This window comes from Telopea speciosissima, chromosome 8 (genome assembly GCF_018873765.1).
Source record: "Telopea speciosissima isolate NSW1024214 ecotype Mountain lineage chromosome 8, Tspe_v1, whole genome shotgun sequence".
Lineage (NCBI taxonomy): Eukaryota > Viridiplantae > Streptophyta > Magnoliopsida > Proteales > Proteaceae > Telopea > Telopea speciosissima.
The window spans coordinates 57273765-57295539 of NC_057923.1; the positions used below are offsets into that span (position 1 = coordinate 57273765).

At 36.1% G+C, this 21775-nt stretch overlaps 1 protein-coding gene across 1 annotated transcript in view; it reads right to left on the minus strand.

The window, feature by feature from the left end:
- Positions 1-17686: 17686 nt before the first annotated feature.
- Positions 17687-21775, minus strand: part of LOC122638299 (GABA transporter 1-like) — a 57442-nt gene continuing 53353 nt past the window's right edge. Inside the window, exons 3-7 of the mRNA XM_043831194.1 lie at positions 20249-20346; positions 19027-19213; positions 18793-18923; positions 18246-18485; positions 17687-18068 (exon numbers count right to left, since the gene is read on the minus strand). Of these exons, the coding sequence (XP_043687129.1) occupies positions 17688-18068; positions 18246-18485; positions 18793-18923; positions 19027-19213; positions 20249-20346 (1037 nt within the window). The 3' untranslated portion in view covers position 17687. The remainder of the gene's footprint in view (positions 18069-18245; positions 18486-18792; positions 18924-19026; positions 19214-20248; positions 20347-21775) is intronic.

Consider the following 21775-nt stretch of genomic DNA (forward strand, 5'->3'; position numbering starts at 1 on the left):
CTTTGCTTTTGGTCGGGAAATACTTGTTATTCTGGCGATTCTTATCCAAACTTCAAAGGTTAGATTTGTATCCCATACCGGTTATCATTCTTCATCTTTGGAAGTGTTGTTCTTACTCTAGTAGAAACTGTAAAAAAAAAAAAAAAAAAAAAAAAAACTTATTTTGGATCGAGCAACGAAGGCGCTGCCTCTTTGCTTTTGGTCAGGAAATACCTGTTATTCCTGCGATTGTTATCGAAACTTCAAAGTTTAGATCTGTATCCCTTACCAGTTATCATTCTTCATCTTTGGAAGTGTTCTTCTTGCTCTAGTAGAAACTGTAGAGTTCCAGTTTTAGGGTTTGTTTCTCTGTTTGTTTCTCTCATGAGGTTACTTTATGGTTTATAAATCTGTAAAAAAAAAAAAAAAACTTATTTTGGATCGAGCAACGAAGATGCTGCGCCTCTGCTTTTGGTCGGGAAATACTTGTTATTTTGTGTGATTCTTATCCAAACTCCAAAGGTTAGATCTGTATCCCTCACCGGTTATCATTCTTCATCTTTGGAAGTGTTCCTCTTGCTCTAGTAGAAACTGTAGAGTTCCAGTTTTAGGGTTTGTTTCTCTATTTGTTTCTCTCATGAGGTTACTTTATGGTTTATAAATCTGAAGTTGAATACTTCCAGTTTAAGTGATTTACACCTCCAAAACTTGAAATTTCTATCATTGCCATTTCTCATGTTTCCAACATAACCTTGAGAGATGTTACTCAAAACCAAGATTAGAGAGCTTGCCCCACCGAAAACTATATTTTTGTTGATGCCCCATTAGTGTCTTAGTGTAGTTCCCACATCCAACCAGAAAAATCAGCCCTCTTTCAGTTTTGTGCATCATCAACTGAGGAGGACCTTATCTTTCAGCTCAAGTATAAAACCAATCATCAGTTGAATGTTGTTGGTAGTATGATTATGGCCAACAGTTCTTACTTAGCTTCAGAGAAAATACATATTTAATTGCCTAGGCTTCTCTAATCCAGCTAAATAACCTCGAGAGATGTTACTCAAAACTAGGACTAGAGAGATTGCCCCACCCAAAACTACATTTGTGCTGAGGCCCCATTAGTGTCTTAGTGTAGTTCTCACATCCAACCAGAAAAATCAGCCCTCTTTCAGTTTTGTGCATCATCAACTGAGGAGGACCATATCTTTCAGCTCAAGTATAAAACCAATCATCAGTTGAATGTTGTTGGTAGTATGATTATGGCCAACAGTTCTTGCTTAGCTTTAGTGAAATACATATTTAATTGCCTAGGCTTCTCTAATCCAGCTAAATAACCTCGAGAGATGTTACTCAAAACTAGGACTAGAGAGATTGTCCCACCCAAAACTACATTTGTGTTGAGGCCCCATTAGTGTCTTAGTGTAGTTCCCACATCCAACCAAAAAAATCAGCCCTCTTTCAATTCTGTGTATCATCAACTGAGGAGGACCTTATCTTTTAGCTCAAGCATAAAACTAATCATCAGTTGAATGTTGTTGGTAGTATGATTATGGCCAACAGTTCTTGCTTAGCTTAAGAGAAAATACATATTTAATTGCCTAGGCTTCTCTGATCCAGCTAAAAAAAAAACAGAGTATCCCAGTGCTTGAGGCTCCCGCTACTGCAGGGTCTGTGAGAGACAAATGTACACAGCCTTACCCCCACTTCACTGAGATGCTGTTTACATGTTTCAAACCCGCAACCTGAAGGTTGCAGTAGCGCAACTTAACCGTTGCGCCAAGGCTCGCCCACGCAACTCTCTGACCCAACTACTCCTTTGAAAATACTCAGACATTTGAATGGAAAAATACTTCTCCTAATTTGAAACTCAAGTACAGATGCTCATTCTATAGAAACTATGGCCTTCATAATTGAGAGTGATAAATGCTTACCTATATGGTTGAAGCTTTGTGAGGAGTTTTGAATTTGTCAGTGATTGATGTGATTCATGATTATATTAGTTGTTGATGCTAATGTGGATCATGATTATATTATGTTGTTGGTGAACCTTTTGTGCTCTCCGTGCTGTTCAAGTTGGAGTTATTTGTCAATTTTTTGATAACAGCTGACCCGAATGTTTTAATTTGCTATGATTAACTTAGGCTTGTATGTGTGCAACATTTATTAATTACTTGATATTATTCTTTTGTTTCATTTATAATTCAGTAGATGGCTTATACTAAGAATATGGATATTGTTGGTAGATGTGAACTATGTAAGATTAGGTGTAAGAAAGAGATTTGTAGGTCAAGAAAAAAAAGAAGGGTAGACAATATTACAATTGTCCAGTAGGATATTCATTATTCATGTGAGTAGATCAGTTCAGATTCTGTGAATGTGGAAATGGACAATGTAAGGTCATAATTTCAAAAAGTGAAAAAAGCAAAGGTCGGACATTCTGGTGCTGCCCAAAATCAAATTCTGTATGACTACTATAACAACCTTTATTTTGTTATCTCCGTTATATGAAATATTATTTGAATTAATTGTTTGGATTTGATTAACTTTTGATTAATTGAAAAACAAGCTGAACATAACGGGTGTGGAATGTTCAAATGGATTGAAGGTGAAAGACCGTGTTCTTCCAGCCAACATACCCCAACTTCAGCTGATGTGACAGAAACCTCCACTAGTCAACAAGGTCCTTCGATTGAATCTGTGTTTATGAAAGGATACCTGAAAGGAGCAATCAAAGGCTCAGAGAATAGCACCAGAATTTTACAAGAAGTATTTGATACCTTCAGCGAGATAGACTTAACTAAAAAGACTGATTAAGCGACATTCCTATTTATTGGTTGTATAATGTATTCTCATTTTAATGGGTTTGGAACAGATACTATTGTGTTTTTCATAGTTTTAGGAGTTGGAAACAATGATGATGATTACTAGGTTGTGTGGGTGATTATGGAATCTATTGCTATTGACCAAAGGCTAATTTATCTGAGTGAATGATGTTGGATTTTATATATATTTTTCTATATATCTAAATTTTTTCTAAGATCAATATTTTGTTATTTACAGGTATGCAATATTGTCTTGTATGTACCGAAATGCTGCCCATTTGGAAGTATAAAGATATTCGATTTATGCAATATTTCTTTTTAGTAGTATTTATTGTCGTTATAAATATTGCATTCTTTCTATTTATTTCATAATTTAATCTCTCTTTCTGTATATGTTTTCATTCATTGTTGTTTATCGCGTGAATTTTAAGTTTCTTCTCGAGATCTTTAATGGTAAAGAATCAAATAAATTGAAGGAAAGCATCACTGTGTCAAAGATGGTAGAGATAGAGAGGGAAGCTGGGAAGGGTTTGGGTGGGTGAGCAAAGCTGCTCATCACTGTGCTTTAGGCGTGAACATGGACGATGGTGGGGAGAGGGGTTGCAGATAGGCGGTTTTATTTTTTTATTTTTTTTTTCCTAAAAGAGTGGTTTTACATTGAACGAAAAAGGGGTTGCAGAGGGGAGGTCTGGGAACAGGGACGATGGTAGGGAAAGGGTTTGCAGCGTAAGGAGAGAGGCGGTTTATAGTGGGTGGGGAAAGGGGTTGCAGAGGGGAGGGGAGGTCTGGGAACAGGGACGGTGGTGGGGAAAGGGGTTGCAGACAAGCGGTTTTAATATTTTTTTTTTCTAAACAAGAATAGGAAAAAGAAGAAACCTGCTAGCACGGTGAACAGGTTGATGGCCTTTATTTATTCAACGGTCACGATTAAAAGGTAAATATTTCAACGGTTTCGATTTAACCATTGAGTTTAGTGTCGCGCTTAAGGAAAATGACGGTAGCGTTGCTACTAGTCACTCTTTTGGTTTAGGGTTTTACGTTTTTTGGGTAATTGGGATTTTGGTTTTTGGTTTGTGGGGTTTTGGGGTTTTATGGTTTTTGGGTTATTGGGTATTAAGATTTTTGTGTATTGGGTATTGGGTTTATTGGATTGTTGGATTTTTTAGTTTTTGGGGTTTTGGGGTTTTAGGGTGCTGGTGTTTATTAGTTAAGGGATTTAGGGTTTTTGGGTTTTGGGGTATTAGGATGATGGGGTTTTTTGGTTTAGGGTTTCAGGTTTTTTGGGTTTTGGGGTTTTAGGGTGATTGGGATTTTGGGGTTTTTGGGGTTTAGGGTTTTCCGGGGTTATTGGGGTTATAGGGTTTTTGGGGTTTTAGGGTGATGGTGTGTTTTAGGGCTTTTGGGCTTATTGGGGTTATTTGGGATTTAGGATTTTTGGGGTTTCGGGGTTTTAAGGTGCTGGTGTTTTTTTGTTTAGGTTTTTTGGGTAATTGGGTTTTGGGGTTTTAGGGTTTAGGATTTTACTTGTATTATATTAAATTTGATCTTATATGATTCGTTTAATCACATTGCGTTAGGTTTAAAAAATATCTACCATTCAACCGTTAAATGAATTGAATCGAATCCTATTTAACCCTAAATGAATTCAATTATTATGAATGCAATACTTATTAGATTCAAGTCTGGAGCGAAAAATTATGTATAGCCCTTGTGTACCAAAGTTGTGAAAATATATTTATATTTTTGTATGACTGAACCAAAGTCGAAATTTGGTTGTATTTTTTTTTGATAAAATCGAAATTTGGTTGTAGGGGAGCTTGAATTTTGTACATGAACATTATATGTAATATATTTGGTTGAATGTTGTGATATACATATACATATATATATTGTTGGTCCATTGGCAGTAGTGGTAATGGGTTGTCATTGTTGGCAACCAAGTGCAAACATGTTCGTAGGTGTTTTTTGGAGGTTTTGGAAATGTTCAGGAACATTTTAGTCCTTTTACATCACTCAGGGGCAATATGGTAATTTGAAGAGAGAAATTGGGTGGTGGACCCCACACACTGTGGATCCCACAAAGGGTGCCTAACCTAGTTGAGGTGGCAGCCAAGTGGTCAGGCAGTGAAATTGTTTAGGTGATGTGGTCTAGTAATGGTGTAGGCAAAAGAAGAAAATAATTGGAACATTTGCTACACTTTTGAAGTCCATGCTTAAAAGAACAACATTTGCTACACTTTTGAAGTCCATAGCTTAACGAGTTTCATATACTTGGCCAAATTTGGCTTCATTTCCTTATGGAGCCTTTGGAATCGTTTTGAGCTTTTTTGTGCATCAGGGGTTTTTTGTTGTAATTTATTAATAATTTGGTTTACAGTGGCATAAAAAGATGAAGATATTGGCTTGGTTGCAATTTACAAACATCAAGGTTTAAGGCTACAAGTCTTCAACGAATGAAGTTTTTAAAAGATTCCATTTGATGAAATCCAATTGGATTTGAAAAAATTATGGTTGATTGCACTTGAATATTGAAGAAGTCATGTCAGTTTTTGGAAAGATAAGACACGCTTCTCAAAATTCTACTTTATTGAGTGAATTTTTGAAGACTTTTCAAAGATAGTCTTTAGATTCCATGTTTTGGAATCAGATTGGAAGTTCATAAAGGTCTTTTCTCAATTTCCAAGTACTTCATTTACTATGTCAGAGACGCGTGTTCCAAATGCTCTCTCAAGATGCCAATAGCACAACCCTGGTTCGTTGATGTCTCTTACATCAGGTACAGATCCAGATCCGAAGGTCAACATACTTTATCTCCAAAGCAGACAAGATGAAAGGTCATGGCCGTACGACCAACCACAGAGCGACATGTCATCTAACCACTGATGTGATCAGTCTTTACTTTTTGACCTTGATTTGACGATCTTGATGGCGCCATAGTAATTGATGCGCATCTGATGGTATCAATTTAATGAGATCATGTGCACCCTCATGGTCCTTTGATTCTATGCGTTGCCAACTCACCATACATAGGCGCAAAAGATTCTATTCTAAACCTTCTCATTAGTCGAAATAAAAATGCAATAACTCCCTCATCTGATGGCCGTTTTGGTCCATCCAAATTGCAGTGTGCTCATTGTGAAGAGACCTATCTCCATGTAACAAAAAAATAGGGATATTATTCATTGAAAAATTTGGATTTCCTTAGTGAAAGCTCTCCTCCCTTTGAAGAATGCATTGAAATCAGTCCATGAAATCAGTCCATGAATTCTACCCAAAAAAAAAAAAAGAAATCAGTCCATGAATTATGATGATCATGGTTTTGAAGCCTTTATATTTAATTGAATATAAAATGTTGTGATATATATCATAAGCTTTACTGAAGGTGACCGATACCCGATCCGATACCATGCAGTAAAACCATGAGTGAGAGAGAGAGAGAACTGTTATGTAATGGATTTACCTTCGCTTAATTTGTTCAATTAACAAGGGTTTGATCAGCTGACACATACCCGGTCGAATTAGATGCTTTACTCAACACATGTTGCACAACCTATAAACAATACTATTATGTAATTCTGTAGGATAAACCTAGATGGTAATTATATACATACGGATAGTGTTTCCTACAAGGGCAGAATAAGAAGAAATCTACACACTACAATCAATGATATCATCCATATGTGGCTTAAATGAGGCCCACATGGTTACAATAGGAAAGAGAAATGTCATTATGAGACCCATTGTTTATTATGTGTGGAGGGTATAAATGAATTCGCCCAAGAGCGGCGTAGCAATATTTTTCCCTATACACATATAGGGTAAATAGAGTATTAAAAAATGGAACTACCATACCACACCTATACCTATTTAGGAGTTTAAACCTCCTTTTAGACCTCATTTGTAAAGATGTCAATTTTGGACCAGAATTAGGAATCAGATAGATACCGACCCTCCCAATATCCTATTGGTCTAGTTCTGAACCTACTGATTAAGTTATTTTTCTCCCAATGGTTCTAGAACCGTTAGACCAACTAGGAATCAGTACAAATCCACATCCTAACCCTATAACTTATCTAATTCTTAAGACTTTAAGGTTATGATAGTCAAGGTCAAGCCCTTTATTTTTTATAGTCCTTCAATTTTAATTGGTACGACTTGTCCTGGCCATATACTATTTTACTAAAGATTTTGCAGTTAATTTAAAGGTCCATTTGGAAATACTAACTTAAGAACATACCTTAAAATAATCCTAGTATATGAGGGTGGTTGTGACTTGAAAAAATTGATGGTGGGCTGCATATCTCATTTGACTGAAATTAATCTAAAGGTATTGAATATATGTAGTATGTATATATTAGAGTTGTTTTTTTTTTTTTAGTTTGGATTGCTTAGAACCAAAACTAGCCCATCCTTAGTTAATTGTCTTGGATCTCAGATTTAGACCCGATTAGCTTCTTGATCTGATTTTAGTCCTAACCTCTTAGGATTGGAACCGTTGAGAAACCTGATCGATAACCCAGAATTGGACCAATTGACACCCCTACTGATTTGATATCATTTCTGGACAGGTCTTAAACGTTTTACCCCAACTAGATGTCAAGCTTTTTTATATAACAAAAAACTTTCTAAGCGAACAATATTTCTTTTATCTGGATTGATAAATTGGCATTTTGATCATAGGATTAATAACAATTAATAAACCCCTCAGATGGTTTTTTATTTATTTATTTGGTAAACGAACCCCTCAGATGGTTACTTATGTAAAATTTGACAGTCCATGTCAATTTGTGTGGCCCACCATGTCTTGTCGTTCCCTTTATTTTTTTTTGTGCTCCCAAACAAACTTGACTTTTTTCTAATAAATATCAAACATTATATATATTTTTTTTTGGGTAAAAATCAAACCATTATATTCACATGTTTAAAAATTGGATTAGTCTTAACAATTAATTCATGATTACATGGTGACAAGCATACTTGGAAAATCCGATTTTGAATTGGGTGAGTCACCCAAGTCAAGTTAATATAACATGAAACCTAATTAGGAGTAATGAAGACTCACCTAGGTTTAGGAAATGAACAGACCAGGTCTGAGTCGACCCAAGTTTTTATTGACTCGGTGTTTTGCCCAAGTCAAGTGAAAATCAACTAGTTTGATTTTCTTTTTTATTTTTATTGAGCCATACGTTATTTATAGACCATAAGTATGGTCAACAACTAACAAAAGCATAGAATTTTTGTTTGTTGTTTTCAATATTAACCTTTTTTTCCCCTTCTCACTTGTTGAGCAATCATACCGTCAGTTCCTCTTCATTTGGAAAAGAAGGAAAATATTAAAAAAATAAAATAAAAAATGACTCGTTGAGTTACGAAGTTTTGAAGAATTAAAAAAAAAGAGTCAGAACAAAAAACCTGATTTTCTAACTTTGGTGACAAGGACAACATTTTTACAAAATTTAGGCTCCAAAAAAATTATGTCATGTGTAGGAGACCCGATACCTTTACATTTTTAGTGAAAACATGTGCTTAGGTTAAAACTCGCAGATAAATAGTTTTTTTTAAGATTGGTAAATTGATATAAATAGATAGTAACCATAAATTTTGGACACCAATTGAGCTATTACACTAGCAAGTCAAGAAGAAGAAGAGACTGTAGCTATGTCAAAACATAGTCTTAAATAAAAATGACAACAGGTTTGGCCAATAGTTGCAAAGGGTTTAAAAGATGGGAAGTAGTTTTCTGTCTCATGTTTCCATCTCTCTCATCCTCAAAACAAGGGGGCAGAAATGTTTTCTCATATTAGGAAGAGAGATAGACTAATAATGAGAGTACTGGTATAAGTCACACTCCCGGATAGAGTTCTTTTTTCCCTTCAAAGATTCACTTTTGACTGGCTCTACACATGGAAAAGTCATTTCCCCATAATAAGAAGAAGAAGAAGAAGAAGTGGCGTAAGTCACACTCCCGGATAGAGGCATAAATTGGAATAAGGAGTGATTGAGATCATTCGATCATACATTAGCAAACAATTTATAAGATTTGGCGTCGAGAACTATTTGTCTGATTGCTGCAATTGCACCCAACACTCCTAAAATAGAAAATACGATAGCAATCGCAGTGTTTATCCAGAAAATTAGGCTTCGTTTTGATGGCCTAAACGTTAAGTTGAAGAATACCACAGGCAAGACGAAGTCAAGAGGCATGAACCCAAAAGCTCCAATCAAAGCATTTATATCTCCAAAGAAGGGAAGCATTGCTGCAAGTATGGTTCCTGTCACAACAGCTAATGATCTAGAAATCAACCTTGGCACAACATTCCGAATAGAGAACTCAGCGCTGTGTGGGTCTCCAAATACACTCTCAAGTACTTCATTTGTGGGTTGCAAGTATACCTGCAACCATAGAAATTTTGAAGGTCATCTCTTAACTCTTGTTAGGGACTTCGGTAGAACTCATCCTTAAAAACTAGCCATTAAAGAAGATGGTATGGGTGATTTAATTCTTACCACAGCAACAGCTCCAAGTTGGAGAAGAGTAAAGATATTGGTCATCATAAGAAACCACTTGGGCACTAAGGGTTTGCCTGTAGTACTGTCGAAGAAGTTGTTGAGGATTATACTACTTGCTTGGTTTCCGAAAGCCCAATAGCCGGCGATGGAAACACTAAAGAAAGTAATCAAAACTACTGTGTAGCAAATTAGTAGTCCCTTGAACATCTTCCCTTTCACCGGAGGTGCTAAGGTTGCCTGTGAAAAGAGAGAGTGAGACAGTTATTAAAGATCTTTGATATAATTCATCCTTAAAAGCTAGTCGTTAATAAGAGGATGCCCAAGTCCTTATAAATCTTCACATAAACTCCAACAATCTCCCCTTCCATTTGAGAGCACCCATGGGAACTAAGATCTTTCCCGAGGGATATGATTTTATCTATTCTTGGAGGCACACTAGAGTTGCCATGCCCTAGCTCTGATACACTTTTTGAGACTTGGGTAGAACTCATCCTTAAAACCTAACTAGATCAGAAGGTGATGAAGTGCAAACCTGAATCTCCGGAATGATCCCATTTCCATATGAGGTAGCGATGATGGCGATTGCACTGAAGAAACTGAAGACCTGACTTGTTTTATTGCCGAGAATGGAATAGTCTTTGGGAGGTCCCTTGGATGTACTTCCTGGATCAAATTAAATTTGATAATAACTAATGACTACTTCTCCACCAAAACCATAATAATCTTTTTCTATAATCTCAAATTAACTTGAAGGGGGGGTGTTTTAAATTTATATATACCTATGTAGATAGCACCTGCTGTGGTGCAAATACTGTAACCAAGACAAAGAACCAAGGAAACAAAATTGATGTGCCTTAGAGAGTGGAAAGATGGGATTTGAGCTAAGATCAGCATAAAACATCCAAATATGGTTATGAATTCGTAAAGCTTCATGGTCCCATCTGGTGTTGATAGCAAGTATATTGTCTGCAAAACCAAATTTTTATCAGTTCTTACTTGCACATCCATTATCAATCTTTGTTGTATGAACAGAGTGTAGGGAATTACGTGAACGACTCACAGCCGTTCAGATGGAATCCATTCTGTGGGAATGTTCCATCTGAACGTTTTTGAGTCTTAGTTCATGTACGTGAACATTCACCCCCTTTGTATGAGCATGCGCTGGCATCTTGGGGGTGGAAATTCTACCTTTCATGGGGGTGGGGTGCTCATTTTGCCCCTCACTATGTCTGGCGTGGCCTCGATGGATCGCCCCACTGTGCACACATGGCCACTGCTACGCCGCACAATGCGCACAGCAGCGCTCCAGTTATAACAGTAGATAAAAATTCGGCCTGAATCCCCCCCCCCCCCCCCCAACCCCCACCCCCCACCCCCACACACACACACACACACACACACACAACATTTTCCCATAGAGTTAATAAATTGTAGGATTCCATTAAAAGAGAAAAATATATTATAAAAAAAAAGTTGCACAATTCAACGAAATCTGCTTAGGAATTCTCTAGACTCTTTTTAATAGATGTAAAGTCAAACTAGGCAACTCTAGTCATTTTCAACTTTGTTGTAAACAATTTGGCCATGGAAATTTCCCTATACATAGAAATCAAACCACCTACTATTAAGACTAGAAAAGGAAGTAACTTAGCTATCATGTGGGCATATAAAGTTGGGCAATCCAAATCATTAACAAGTCAATATCTTGATTTATTTTATTTTATTTTAATTATATGGTCCATCTTGTTTGATTTTTATAAAATTTTAAATAATTAAACTTTTTTTTAAAAAAAAAAAGTAGTTTCTTTCATTTGATTTTAGCACTATATTAATTTGGATTCAAAATAGACACATAAGAAATGTGCCTATCTCATAATGAAATTTGGGCTCCAATCCACGTACCATGTCGGTCGTGGTAGAAATTCAGGATCCAAATCCTCTACGGTGCGTTGCCCATAGCGGTACAGACTGAACCGTGCGCACAAAGACCGCCTTACCCCTACCCAAACGCCTTGCCCAAGCAGGGGTAAAGCGGTCATTACGTGCACAGCCCAGTCTGTGTTGCACAGGCTGCTACGGGCAGCTGCGCCGTAGACAATCTGAATTGAAAATTTCATGCCAAAATTGGCTTTAAAGATAACTACGGTTCCATTATTTAAAAAAAAAAAAAAGTAAATAATTTTTCTACTTTTAAAGAATATTTTATTATTCTATTTATATTGGCATTGTTCTCTGCCCGAGAGAGCATCTCTGCAAAGGTTGAGCGGCGCTCAAACACATGGGGCGCGGCGATCATTTTACCCACCCCCATGTGTTTGGACACATCTTGTTCCCAATGCAGAGAATATTTCCCCTAAAAAAAAGTAGATACATAAATAAATTTATAACCACCATACATGAAATTCTCTATAAATAGATTGAAGTGGATGGAGAAAGAGGAGGAGTGAGCAAGTAAAATTACCTTCATGCACTGACCCGCAAGAAGAGAAGAACCAACAACGGCACCATAGCAGACCGCAAATTGAATAGGCCCCACAAAATATCTACCCCATCCAGGCCCTACCACCCCATATAAAAAAAAAACAATTAATAAGCAAATCCGTTGGAATTTTATTCTAGAAAATAAGGTACACCATACTCTCAATTTAATGAAGAAAAAAAGGTTTCATTCTCTCTCTCTCTCTCCTCTTCTCACATGAAATGATTTTTTTACCTTTATGTAAGAAATTATTTTTTTATTATTTCTCATTGATACATTTCCTTATATTCCTTGTTTTGAAACTTTTTCCCTTTGACATGTGCAATTTTTCATATTTCAAAGGTTGGCACTTGGGATTCACACGCTAAACATATACTTCTCAAGACTAGCTCAGGTTCATAAATAGAATCAGACTTTGAAGTGGATTCCATCAATGCGCCTAAAGAGGCATACGAGATGGTTTTTGTACATGAACCTGATTTGGTCTCATATTTCCCAACTAACTCTAATTTGAATCTAGAGAGAGAGACTTAGCTCACCAATCGTTCAACCAATTGTCATATACTACTTTTGTACATGAACCTGATTTGGTCTCATATTTCAAAACTCTAATTTGAATCTAGAGAAGACTTAGCTCACCAATCGTTCAACCAATTGTCATATACTACTTTGGTCAAACTTGTAGTCTCTACGCTCTTCTATCATCTCACGTGTCAAAAATCATAAAATATACATCCTTGACCGTCCACTTGTTTGCCATGGACGGTGGATATTTTTTTATTTTTTTATTTATTTCTCCCTTAAAAAAAGTTTATCAGCATTTATCCTTTTATTTTAAATTTTAAATTTTAAATTTTAAATTTAAGGCAAGTCGCAAAATAATTGTATATTTTTTTAAATAAATCGAATAAAAATTACCAGAATAAAAAATAGATGAAAACCAATCCAAGTTTTTAAATTACGTGAGACTATCAATTTTCGTGTTTTGTTATACCCAAAAAGGCCAAATAGCCAATCGCAATAGAGTCACCATGGTTGACCAGGACAATCATTGTTGTAAAATATCGGTGGAATTTGCATTTCCCACTTGGTTAAAGTGATGTGATTTCCCCATTAGGGCAGGGGTGTTGTGTCCCGATCCGTAGTAGCCAATGTTAATCGGCTAACATGCGCTGGACTAAGTGTTCGCTCAACCCGGATATCACCTAACCGTACACGTCTTTTGTTTTCCATAAATATATTTTTTTTCCCTAATAAGTAACAAAAGGACATGTGTCATCATGAGATTGTCCTTGTAACGTTTACAAATAAATAAATGATCCGATAGCACCATTTTGCCCCTTAAAAAATTGATACATTATTGATCATGTATCGAATCCTACAAATTTATTGACATAACTCATAATATATGCAGTTTTACCGTTAGATACTCGACAGATTAAATGCTTTAGAGTTGTTTGAACATGTTAAATCAAGTCTTTTAACTTATCTTGTACTAGATTGATCCAATCTAACCGTCTATACATTGGAATGAACCCCATTAAACATGTAACATTAACCCTCTATTTTCACACAGAGATTATTTTCCAAACCCGAATCCATCAAACCACTTAATCACAATGGAGCAATTTTTTGATACCTAAAACCATGGATGTGATATTAAGGGGCCGGGAGGGGATTAGAGAAATACCTAAGATGTCATCGGCCATGTCTTTGAAGCGTAGTTGTCGGCGACCCAAGTGGGCATGGTGTTCAAGAACCAAAGAGATGAGGTTGTAAGAGTGAAAAGTGACGGCCGCACCCACACAAAGAAACACCATTCCACCTATCCATCCCAACGATACGAAGGCATAAGGTAAGCTCAGCAGTGCCGGAGCTACTATCGAACTCGTCAAATGGTATCCACAGTGCATCCATGATCCTGCATATTATTATTCCCATTATATTAATATTATACAAATCACATAATTAATCCACTACTCCTACTATTTCCAAGTTCCAATATATAAGTATTAATCCTCTAATTTCTTTTAACGGTGTTAATTAATGATTAACGTGATCCCCTATATTAACGGTCTTTCTCTCCCGACTCGATCGCCATCTGGCCGAGTTTCTCAGTTTTGATTCTATTATAACTCGAAGACTACTTTACCATGGAATTTAATTAGAATCTCAGAAAGAAAGAAAGAAGAAACAAAGCAATTTGATCTTTTAAGAATTTCACTGTTACAGCTTAAGCTTCAACCACCACCACCATCCGGCCAAGCAAGCGAGAGAGAGAGAGAGAGAGAGAGAGAGAGAGAATTAAATTAAGGTAAGGAAGAGCACCTTTAGACTTGAGAACGAAGAGAGCTCCGGCATCCAGTCGGGGGTTCTTTAGTCCCTGCTGATCGGTTGCTTGTGATGAAGAAAAACCCACTTCTTCTTCTTCTCCTCCTTGATGGGCTGTTATTGAATTCGGTTGCAGGGTACCCATATCTCTATCTTTCTGATTCTCTCTCTCTTTGATTAGGTGCAGAAGAGGTGTCAGAAGAGGAGAAAGATCGATCAAAGGGATCGATCAAAGGGAGATAATTGAGAGAGATTGAGAGATACTGTCCTCTTGCATAAGCTCAACCGTCCGCCTACTTATAGTTTCAATATTTTTTAAACAATTTGGGTTCACATTTTTAATTACTTTAGTTTCGACGATTTTTTGTGTGCGTGAGAGAGAGACAGAGAGAGAACATGGTTGAGGTATCGGCGCCCGTATTAGAAATTATCTCTTCCATTTTCCTGCTCGGTCCAGTTCCCTAAATTCTTGTAATAAGGAAGGGTGGATCCCACCTGATCTTTATTTCCTTCAGTTCCCTTATCGGCCCAGTTCCTCTAACATAGGGGGTTGGAATTATCACCATACCCTTGTCCAAACACTTTGTCAGGTGGGATCCAACACCCTCCTATTAAAGGAATTGGGGAACTGGGCCAGACAGGTAACTGAAGAAGATAATTTTTTGGACTCCACTTGCGCAGACTGTTTGGGCAGGGGTAGGGTGGTCATTGTGCCCCCCTTATTACAAGCACTAGGGAAGTGGGCCAAACAGAGAATTGGAGGGGACAAAGATATTGGGTGATACGTCTCGATTTTGCAAGTTATCGATCCTGATACTATGCCGATACCGTATCAATGATATGGTATAGACAACGGGTAAAATGGTAAAAAAAAAAAAAACTATTTTTAAAGGAGATTAATTGATAAATTTGTCTTTTTCGAAACCATATCGATTTTGTAGGTGATCAATACCCGATCCAATACCGTGCACTAAAACCATGAGAGAGAGAGAACTGTAATATAATGGATTTACCTTCGCTTAATTTGTTCAATTAACAAGGGGTTGACCAGCTGACACGTATCTGGTTGAATCAGAGGCTTTAGTCTGAACACATGTCGCACAATTTGTAAACAATACTATATGTAATTCTGTAGGACAAAACTATATGGTATTTATATACATACGGATAGGGTTTCCTACAAGGATAGATTAAGAAGGAATATACACACTACAATCAATGATATCATCCATATGTGGCTTACATGAGGCCCACATGATTACAATAGGAGAGAGAAATGTCATTATGAGTCCCAGGATAAATAGAATATTAAAAAATAGAACTACTATATAACACCGGCTTATACTTATTTAGGACTTTACACCTCCTTTTAGGCCTGATTTGTAAGGGTGTCAATTTTGGATCAGAAACAAAAATTGGATCGGAGCCAACCCTCTCAATAGTTTATTGGTCTGATTTTGGATCTACTAATTAAGTTATTTTTCTCCCAATGGTTCTAGTACCATTAGACCAATTAGGAATCAGTACAAATCTACATCCTAACCCTATAAATTATCTAATTCTTAAGACTTAAGGTTATGATAACCAAGGTCAAGCCCTTTATTTTTTGTAGTCTTTCAATTTTAACTGGCACGACTTGTCCTGATCATATACTATTTTACTAAAGATTTTGTTGTTCATTTAAAGTCCATTTGGGAATACTAACTTAAGAACATGTTTTAAAAGAACCTTAGTATATGAGAGTGGTTGAATTGTGGGTGGTTGAATTGTGTTCCTACTTATTAATTGAATATTAAATAAGAGGTAATCTGGACTAGTTTTGTGATTTGAAAAAATTGATGGTGGGCTGCATATCTCATATGATTGAAATTAGTCTAATGGTATTGAATATATGTAGTATGTATTAGGATTGTTTTTTTTTTTTTGTTTAGTTTGGATTGCTTAGAACCGAAACCAGCCCACCCTTAGTTAATGGTCTTGGATCTCAGATTTAGAATCAATTAGCTTCTTGATCTGGTTTTAATCTTAACCTTTTAGGATTGGAACCATTAAAAAACCAAACCCACAACCCAGAACTGAACCAATTGACACCGCTACTGATTTGATATCATTTCTGGACAGGTCTTAAACGTTTTACCTCAACTAGATGTCAAGCTTTTTTATATGACAAAAAACTTTCTAAGCGAACAATATTTCTTTTATCTGGATTGATAAATTGGCATTTTGATCATAGGATTAATAACAATTAATAAACCCCTCAGATGGTTTTTTTTTTTTTTTTTGGTAAACGAACCCCTCTGATTGTTACTTATGTACAATTTGACAGTTCATGTCAATTTGTGTGGCCCACCATTTCTGCCCGTTCCCTTTATTTTCTTTTGTGCTCCCAAACAAATTTGACTTTTTTTTCTAATAAATATCAAACACTATATATATTTTTTGGGTAAAAATCAAACCATTATATTCTCATGTTTAAAAATTGGATTAGTCTTAACAATTAATTCATGATTACATGGTGACAAGCATAGTTGGAAAATCCGGTTTTGAATTGGGTGAGTCACCCAAGTCAAGTAAATATAACATGAAACCTAATTAGGAGTAATGAAGACTCACCTAGGTTTAAGAAATGAACAGACTGGGTCTGAGTCAGCCCAAGTTTTTATTGACTCGGCGTTTTGCCCAAGTCAAGTGAAAATCAACGAGTTTGATTTTCCTTTTTTTTTTTATTGAGCCATACTTTATTTATAGACCATAAATATGGTCTACAACTAACAAAAGCGTAGAATTTTTGTTTGTTGTTTTCAATATTAGCCTTTTTTTCCCTTTCTCACTTGTTAAGCAATCATACCGTCAGTTCCTCTTCATTTGGAAAAGAAGAAGGAAAATATTAAAAAAATAAAATAAAAAATGACTCGTTGAGTTACGAAGTTTTGAAGAAAAAAAAAACAAAAAGAGTCTGATAAAAAAACCTGATTTTCTAACTTTGGTGACAAGGACAACATTTTTACAAAATTTAGGTTCCAAAAAAAATATGTCCTGTGTAGGAGACTCAATACCTTTACACTTTTAGTGAAAACATGTGCTTAGGTTGAAACTTGTAGATAAATAGATTTTTTTTTAGATTGGTAAATTGATATAAATAGATAGTAACCATAAATTTTGGACCCCAATTGAGCTACTACACTAGCAAGTCAAGAAGAAGAAGAGACTATAGCTATGTCAAAACATAGTCTTAAAAAAAATGACAACAGGTTTAGCCAATAGTTGCAAAGTGTTTAAAAGATAGGAAGTAGTTTTCTGCCTCATGTTTCTATCTCTCTCATCCTCAAAACAAGGGGGCAGAAATGTTTTTCCATATTAAGAAGAGAGATAGACTATTAATGAGAGTGCTGGCTTAAGTCACACTCCCGGATAGAGTTCTTTTTTTCCTTCAAAGATTCAATTTTGACTACCTCTACACGTGGAAAAGTCAATTCTCCATAAGAAGAATAAGAAGAAGAAGAAGTGGCGTAAGTCACACTCCCGGATAGAGGCATAAATTGGTATAAGGAGTGATTGAGATCGATCGATCATACATTAGCAAACAATTTATAAGATTTGGCGTCGAGAACTATTTGTCTGACTGCTGCAATCGCACCCAACACTCCTAAAATAGAAAATACGATAGCAATTGCAGTGTTTATCCAAAAAATTGGGCTTCGTTTTGATGGCCTAAATGTTATGTTGAAGAATACCACAGGCAAGACGAAGTCAAGAGGCATGAACCCAAAAGCTCCAATCAAAGCATTTACATCTCCAAAGAAGGGAAGCATTGCTGCAAGTATGGTTCCTGTCACAACAGCTAATGATCTAGAAATCAACCTTGGCACAACATTCCGAATAGAGAACTCAGCGCTGTGTGGGTCTCCAAATACACTCTCAAGTACTTCATTTGTGGGTTGCAAGTATACCTGCAACCATAGAAATTTTGAAGATCACGTCATTAGGGACTTGGGTAGAACACATCCTTAAAAACTAGCCATTAAAGAAGATGGTATACAAGAACTCGCCCTTTAAAGACGAGTTCTGCACTTCTACCCAAGAAAGAGAATAAGTTATATTATATATATGGGTAATTCAATTCTTACCACAGCAACAGCTCCAAGTTGGAGAAGAGTAAAGATATTGGTCATCATAAGAAACCACTTGGGCACTAAGGGTTTGCCTGTAGTACTGTCAAAGAAGTTGTTGAAGATTATACTACTTGCTTGGTTTCCGAAAGCCCAATAGCCGGCGATGGAAACACTAAAGAAAGTAATCAAAACTATTGTGTAGCAAATTAGTAGTCCCTTGAACATCTTCCCTTTCACCGGAGGTGCTAAGGTTGCCTGTGAAAAGAGAGTGTGAGACAGTTATTAAAGATCTTTGATATAACTCATCCTTAAAAGCTAATTGTTAATAAGAGGATGCCCAAGTCCTTATAAGCCTTCATATCGTGCTACTGTAAAACTCCAACAATCTCCCCCTCCATGTGGGAGCACATGTGGGAATTGAGATCTTTCCTAAGGGATATGATTTTATCTCTTCTTGGAGGCACACTGGAGTTGCCACGTCCCAATTCTAAGACATTTCTTGGGACTTGGGTAGAACTCATCCTTAAAAACTAAATAAATCAGAAGGTGATGCTGTGCAAACCTGAATCTCTGGAATGATTCCATTCCCATATGTGGTCGCGATGATGGCGATTCCACTGAAGAAACCGAAGACCTGGCTTGTTTTATCGCCGAGAATGGAATAGTCTTTGGTAGGTCCCTTAGATGTACTTCCTGGATCAAAATTTGATAATAATGACTACTACTATGCCAAAACCATAATAATCTTGTGTAATCTAAAATTAAACTGAAGGGGATGTTTAAAATTTATATATACCTACGTAGATAGCACCTGTTGTGGTGCAAACACTGTAAGCAAGACAAAGAACCAAGGAAACAAAATTTATGTGCCTCAGAGAGTGGAAAGATGGGATTTGAGCTAAGACAAGCATAAAACATCCAAATATGATTATGAATTCGTAAAGCTTCATGGTCCCATCTGGTGTTGATAGCAAGTATATTGTCTGTAAAATCAAAATTTGATCAGTTCTTATTTATACATCCATCAGCAATCTCTATTGTATGGGCATGCGCTGGGGATGAATATTTCATCTTTCATGGGAGCGAGGCGATCATTTTGCTTCTCATTATGGCTGGCGTGGCCTCCCCCCCCCCCCCCCCACCCCACCACACACATAACATTTTCCCATGTATGTAGTTAATAAATTAAAAGAGAAAAATATATTATAAAAAAAAGTTTCACAATTCAACAAAATCTGCTTAGGAATTCTCTAATATATTTAAGGGAAAAGTCAAACTAAGCAACAGTAGTCATTTTCAACTTTGTTGTAACCAATCTGACCATGGAAATTTCCCTATATATAATACTAATCATGTCCACAGAAGGAGCAAAAAAAAATAGGAAGTAACTTAGCTATCATGTGAGCATGGAAAGGTGGGTAATCCAAATTACTAACTAGTCAAACTCTTGATTTTTTATTTTATTTTAATTATATGATCCATCATGTAGTATATAATTTTTATAATTTTTTAAATAATTAGTCTTTTTAAAAAAAAAATTTAGTTTCTTCCATTTGATTTTGGCATTATATTAATTTGGATAATAAATTGACACATATAAGAGATGTGTCTACCGGATCATGAAATTTAGGTCCCAACAGATGTACCATGCCAATCGTGGTAGAAATTCATGCCAAAATTAGCTTTAAAGATAACTAAGTTTCCATTATTTAAAAAAAAAAGTAAATTATTTTTCTATTTTTGAAAAATATTTTACCATTCTATTTATATTAAAAAAAAAATGGACATTGTTCTTTGTCCCAGATCGCATCTCGACGCAGGTTGCACCCAGACACATGGGGCGGGCTGGTCATTTTGCCCACCCCCATATGTCTGGGGGTATCCTGGGCCCAATGCAAAGAAAATTTCCCCTAAAAAAAAGAAAATAGGTACGTATATGAATTTACAACCACCATACACGAAATTCTCTATAAATAGATTAAAGTGGATGGAGGAGGAAGAGGGAGCAAGTAAATTACCTTCATGCACTGACCCGCAAGAAGAGAACAACCAACAACGGAACCATAGCAGACCGCAAATTGAATGGGTCCCACAAAATATCTACCCCATCCTGGCCCTATAAAAAAAAAAGGCAAATAAATATGCAAATCCTTTGGAATTTTATTCAAGAAAATAAGGAACATCATGCTCTCAATTTAATGAAGAAAAAGGTTTCAAATGACTACTTTACCCCTATGTAAGAAATCATTTCGGTATTCCTAATTGATGCATTTCCTTATGCTACTTGTTTAGAGAACTGTCTGCCTTTAAGTAATTTCTTTGACGTGTGCAATTTTTCATATTTGAAAGGTTTGACCGTTGATTCATGCGCGAAACATATATTTCCCGATGCTGGATCAAGTTCATAGATAGAATCAGACTTTGAGGTAGATTCCATCAATATGCCTGTGAGGCATACGAGATGGTTCTCGTACGTGAACCTGATCTGGTCTCATTTTTCCTAATCTTTTGTCATTTTATTAGGTAAAAGCTCTACTTTGAATCTAGAAAGAGAGAGACTCTTCGCTCACCAATCGTTCAATTAGTTTTCATATGCTACTTTGGTGAAACTTGTAGTCTCTACGCTCTTCTATCATCTCACGTATCAAAATCATAAAATATACATCATTGACCGTCCACTTGCTTGCCAAGGACGGTGGATATTCTTTCTTTTTTTTGTTTCTCTTTTAAAAAACGTTTTTTTTTTAGCTTTTATCCTTTTATTTTTAAATTTAAATTTAAATTTTAAGGCAAATTACAATTAGAGTATGGTGAATCTTCACGTATGTGAACGATTCACAATCGTTCAGATGGAATATTTTCACACATTAAATTTCATCTGAATGATCGTGAGTCGTTCACGTACGCTCATGTGAAGATTCCCCCCTTACAATTACAAATATTGTTTTTTTTTTTTTAAAGAAAATTGAATAAAAATAAACAGAATAAAAAATAGATGAAAACCGATCCAAGTTTTTAAATTAAATGAGACTATCAATTTTCGTGTTTGGCTACACCCAAAAAGGCCAATAGCCAATCACAACGAGTCACCATGGTTGATCAGGACACCCATTGTTGGAAAGTAATCGGTGGGATTTGCATTTCCCACTTGGTTAAGTGATGTGATTTCCCATTAAGGGTGTTGCGTCCCAGCCCGTAGTAGCCAACGTTGACAGGCTAACATGCGCAGGACTAAAGTGTTGGCTCAACCCTGATCACCTAACCGTACACGTCTTTTGTTTTTTATAAATAATTTTTTTTCCTTAACAAGTAACAAAACGCGTAACGTTCACAAATAAATAAATGATATGATAAGACCATTTTGCCCTTTAAAACAATTCATATATCATGTTAAAAGCTACAGAGTGGATGGAACGTGTTAAATCAAATCAAGTCTTTTAACTTATCTCATATTAGATTGGTTCAATTAAGGTCCATACACTAGAGTGGACCCCATTAAACACATAACGCTTACCTCTACTTTCACGGAGAGAATGTTTTTTAGA